General features: G+C 41.2%; 1 protein-coding gene across 1 annotated transcript; it reads left to right on the forward strand.

Moving 5' to 3' along the window:
* Positions 1–4,019: 4,019 nt before the first annotated feature.
* Positions 4,020–5,066, forward strand: LOC103734159 (putative protein FAM47D). The gene has a single exon (XM_008833055.2). The coding sequence runs from the start codon at positions 4,020–4,022 to the stop codon at positions 5,064–5,066; it is 1,047 nt and encodes a 348-aa protein (XP_008831277.2).
* The last annotated feature ends 445 nt before the right edge of the window (positions 5,067–5,511 follow it).

Below are 5,511 nucleotides of genomic sequence, written 5' to 3' on the forward strand. Positions count from 1 at the left end.
TAAAATCTCTGGTTATCAGGTAGAATCTGCTTATCTTATCTTTGGAGGTCAGAGGAAAGGCAGGCTGCTTCTCAGCAGAGTTTGCTTCCCTTGACTTCAAAGGTCGAGGTGCTTATCAGCTAAGTTCCCTTTTTCAGGCTCCAAAGTCTGTAGGTCCCTGTTGGGGAGGGGGGGAAGCTGCTGCTGTTTGGAACCCTAACACTATGAATAGGAAGAAATCCTTTCTCAGTGAATGAGCATCCCCCAGGAATGATGCACATGCTTCACCAAGCTCTTCTTTGTTGTTTGGTTGTTGCTCCATCAGATAAATATTTAACTATCAGGCCACGGTGTATTTACATGAAATTGTACACAGATAAATCCTAATTTTGGCAAAATCTGTGAAAATTGCTGTGAAACCATTTATTTCTCCTTGTCCATATGGTACCTGAAATATGAAACAGATCACGTCGAAGCTCTGTGCTCAGAGATACATTTATGGTTTAATCTTAATAAACAGATTGATTGGGTTTTTAATAATATTAGTCCTATCAGCTATGCTGTGTTCACCTTTCACATTGTCCCAGGACTGTACTTTACACGTCCTTAAAAATTAGGAATAGCGTGCTATGAACTCAATTTTCAGGAAAATCCTTTGATTCCTTACACGCCTCAGTCCTACGTAGTCAATACTCAGTGCTCACGATCCTGTGTTGGTTTTTAGGCCTTCTCAATTTGTCGCAAAGATTCCCTATAGAAAAACTTGCCCATTCACTTCTCCCTTCACACAGTCAGCATCTAAATTCTGAGTGCTTCAAATTTAACTTTACTGAGGATTCTATTTAGATTCTGGTTCAGAGAGAAATTGTGTTCAAATCATTTTTTTTAATTACTTAAAAAAATCTGTTTGAGAATTTCATACTTGAGTACTGCTGCGAAATAGTGTCTTCTGGTCTCACATGGAATTCGTGTCTGTAGATTGCTCAGGTTTAGGTCTCACATTTCTTAATCACTTGGATGACACTAGGTAAAGTCTTTAATTACTCTGCCTTAATTGCCTCAAATATAATATAGATTTAATAAAGCATTGATTTCATTGTGCTGTTAATATATGAGTTAAGGCATGTAAATGTTCTTGAAAACTACCTATCACACTGTAAGTACTTTAAGGTGTTCACATGAAATTTCACATGGATAAATCCTAAATTTGATAAGACTTATGAAAAAATTACTATGAAACCATTTGTTCCTCCTGTGTACCTGGTACTGAAAGGTTAAAAAATGATGATGAAATCTGTACTCAAAGATGCATTTATGTTTTTATCTCATTGTACTTTTTACTGAATTTTTGTGTATTTCATACAGAAAATCATCTCTATACCCCGTTCCTCCTTCCCCTTTGGCACCCTCACATAGCAACCCCCCCCCTGGAGTTCACACATTCTGTCATTGGTGTTAAGGTTTATTATGTAAAGTTAGTGTCCCTCAGTGCAAGTTCATCCACCAAGGTTTAGTCAGCCTATCTGCATTTATGTTTTAATCTTAATAAATCTGACAGATTGATTAGATCTGTTTCCCTTTTGCTGTCATTATCACTTCTAAAGTGTCTTATGCTCACTTCTAGGCCAGTGGTAGGGGAACAAAGCTCTAGGATTTTGTGAGGAGACCAAAGCTCCACCTAACAGGAGGGGACCACAGCTCCAGCTTCAAAGAGGGGACCACTGCTCCAGACTCACAGGAGGGGATCAGAACTTCAGCTTACAGGATGAGACCACAACTACAGCTCTTAGGAGGGGAACCACAGTTTCAGGTTCACAGCAGGGGACCAAGATAGATCATGAGAGGGCAGCACAACTCTAGTTTGAAGGAGGGGGCCACAGCTCTAGCTCACAGGATGGAATCACAGCTCAGCTAACAGAAGGAACCACAGCTCCAGCTAACAAGAGGGGATCACAGCTCCAGTTCAGAGGAGGGAACCAGAGCTCCAGCACACAGGAGAGGATGACAACTCTCCAGCTCTATGGGAAGGGACCACAGCTCCAGCTCACATCAGCAGACCATAGTTCCAGCTTCACAGGAGTGGACCTCAGCTCCAGGTTCACAGAGGAGACTACAGCTCCAACTCAAGAGGTGCCCCGAGTTCCAAACTGACAGGAGGGGTCCTCCAGCACATGGAAGGGGATGACAGCTCCAGGTTCACAGGCGAGGGTAGACTATTTTCATAGTTGCCAACATATATTGCATAAAATAATATTCATGTGAATATGATCATTCAGAGATATTAAGGAATCTGTGCTGAATTTCTTAAGCATCATTGTACTAATTAAGGCAACCCTCAACCTAGAATTGATGAGGTACATATTTTCTTCTTTGCTGGAATATGACAGTATTTGAGACTGTACCCATCTGTCCTTGTATAAAAATGTAAGCACACTGGGATCATTGCATGGTGGCATAGGGATTGTAATCCCACTGACTGGAAGGAAGGAGGATCTGGAGGGCAATGACAGAATTGGCTACAGTGACTATCTTACAGTTTTCACATGTGTTTTGAAATGCTTTTTCTAAGTTATGATCTTTGTGAGATTAAATAATTATTATCTTTACACAAAGCCATTGTATTTATTACAAATCAAAAAGTTTCCTCATCTAATGTGGTATAGATTGAAAAACAGCACCAAATATTCTGTTTCACCACTAGGGGTCTCAGCAGCATGTTGTCTAGGTGCCACTAGACCTTGAAACACATTCCATTTGGTGTGTGGCCATTACATCTTCACAGAGCTGAATTTATCTTGACTCTTGCCACACAGCTTCTATGGCCAGTGTGGCAGAATATCTGTCTCCAGGCAGTCCCAGAACTAAGAAGCCCCTCCTTTGTTTCAGTCATGAGAAACCCCAGTTACAAGTGTTTCTACCCTAGTTTCAGGGATGACAGAGTGTATGAGCTCCAGTGGGGGGAGGGTATGAGAGGGTGCACATGGGGGAAGGGGTGTAAAGATGATTGAGATTGTTTGAGATGTTCTATATGCAATACAAAAAATTCAATAAAAACAATTTTTTTAATTAACTAAGACATGAGTACATGCCAAGCGAACAAAAACAAAGAGATGAATGAAATTAGGAAGTCAACTGAAAATATGAAATATTCATTCAACAAAAGGATATAATTGCTGAGTAAAAATGAAGTTGAAATGATGATAGGAATTAAAACATCAGTATGTAAAATTAAAGCTCTTTAGAAAAATTCACTAACAGGATATATCATGTGGAAAACAGAGCAAGGGCTGGAAAACAAAGAGGAAGAATTTAATAATACAGAGGAGAGGTGGAAGATGGGAGACATGAGGTAGGGCCATAAGGGGAGGGTTCCTCAGAAGAGCAGAAAAACCCCATTGGAACACAGGCTGTTGGCCTGGCTGGGTCTGCTGCAAGCATGAGGCAACATGGAAAGTGAGCACAGGTATTGGATGATTACATCATTTCTGTGCTAGCGGTATGAGTGTCAGGGTGCAGGTCAGGAGTGCTGGTTTCCATACCAACACCATCTACCAGACACGGACTGGCCTACACGATATATTTTAAAGGGATTTATGAATAAAGATTAAAGTTTTATAGTTAATCCCGTGCATTGCTTCTTTTAGTACTTTTCCTCAATACCAATAAATATTGCTTTAAATGTTGTAATTTTTGCCTTTAGCTTAATTTAATATCACAAAGCTTCATTCCAAGAAGAGCTTGCATCACTGACCTCAACTAGCATTATTTGCTGAACCGTATAAAAAGACTAACAATTCCACATGCTGAGAATATTTGGAGGAACTGAAATTTTTGTAAGGTTCCGGAGGGTTTAAAAGGCCAGTGGATCAATTTTAAGTATGGTATCGTGTGGACACGTGCTGTGGAAGAGAATGGAAGGAACTGGGGCCTGGCTGCTCTAATCTCCCTATCACTATAGAATCCCAAGTCTCCTAGCAACCCAGTGTCCTCCGGGAAACAAGTCACTGAGGCTGAGGCATTAACCGCAGAGGCAGGATACCATGGGGGACCAGAGTCTACGAGAGAATCAGCAGAGGCAAACAGCTGGGTACAAAACTCAGCTGCCTTCCAAGTGTGTCTTGAAGCACAAGGAGGAACAAGTGAAGTTCCCCTCCTTGCTAGAGAGCCAGCGCCAGCAATTTCTGAGGGAAGAGCTCGAAGTCTTCGGGAGAGACTGTTCTCTCAGTGAAGGGCTACTGTCGCACACCATCCAGGGGACGTTTTTCCCCAGGATTTCTCATACAGTGTCCAGTACTGCCACCACGAAGAGTCAGCACGCGGTGGATCCTTCGTTTCACATGGAAGATGGTTCTGCAGACTCCTCTTTGCTGCAAGTACCGAAATACAACCACAAACTGAATAATAAGTGGCCGTTTGGGGGAAAATCAGAGGGAAATAAGAAGCACAGCACCCGTGGGAAACTCCCTCAGAGAAAATCCAACCTGGCACTTCCCAAGGGTCCTGGGTCAATTCAAGGCAGTTGGCTTTCTGAAGGAGCACACCAAAACCAAGATTTGCTTGACTCTCTTTACTATACACACATGCAAAGTAGAAGTGGTGACTTGAGTGAATGTGATGAAACTTTTGGGGAATTGGATGTGGTGGAACAACTTGAAATGGAGGATGGATGCCAACTAAGCCATGAAGACTCCTTAGACAAGAAAATTGGTCTGTGGCCATGTGGGCTCAAGCACTTAAGTGCACTGGGCAAAGCAGAGGACATTAGACCCTCCAAACAGGAAACAAACTCTGGGATGAAAGGCCGGCAATGGCATGGTCCTCCTAAGCCCACCAAGGAGAAGATTAAGTACAGGCCATCAAACCAGAAAGACAAGCAGTCAAAAACACGAAAAAATAGTGAGTCTGTGGCTGAGCCCAAGATTTTACTTGAAATTGAAGGTAGAAACTTCTGTCAACCAGACATCTTGGAAGACCTCTATGGAACAATTGCTTTTAAGGACTTCATTGTCAGCAAGGGCTACGGTACGCCAGGCATCCTTAAGAAGTTGTTTGTGAGGAAGGGATGGGATTATGCCTCTGTTAGTTAATACTCCTTTACCAAAAGTATTAAAAAATCATGAGTTAATAATGCAAAAACAAGATGGTGAAGATGAGGAAGAGAAGGGTCAAAAGAAATTAGACTAGAAGATTTTCCCAGTGGCATTTACTTGACTATGTCTTGCTCTCATTTTACATTTGAAGTGCATTGTGCAGCAGATCATAAAGCTAACAGTTATTACCGATAAGTGTTTGTCAGTAAATAACTGATTTGCTTTCATCAATATTTTTGAAATTTTATCCAGCATGAAATCAACATTAGAATCTACTTTCCTCACATTTTGTAGCATTGGCACTGTTATACCAATGATTTGTAGAACAAACACCTAAAGTCATTAATAAGAGTGTTACTATGAATAAAGAGATCCAGTCATATCACTTATAACATGGGATGAATCTCAAAATACTGTAATTATACTGAATGAAAGGAAACTT

Source organism: Nannospalax galili, unplaced genomic scaffold, assembly GCF_000622305.1.
Source record: "Nannospalax galili isolate Female #2095 unplaced genomic scaffold, S.galili_v1.0 scaffold556, whole genome shotgun sequence".
NCBI classification, from domain to species: Eukaryota; Metazoa; Chordata; class Mammalia; order Rodentia; family Spalacidae; genus Nannospalax; species Nannospalax galili.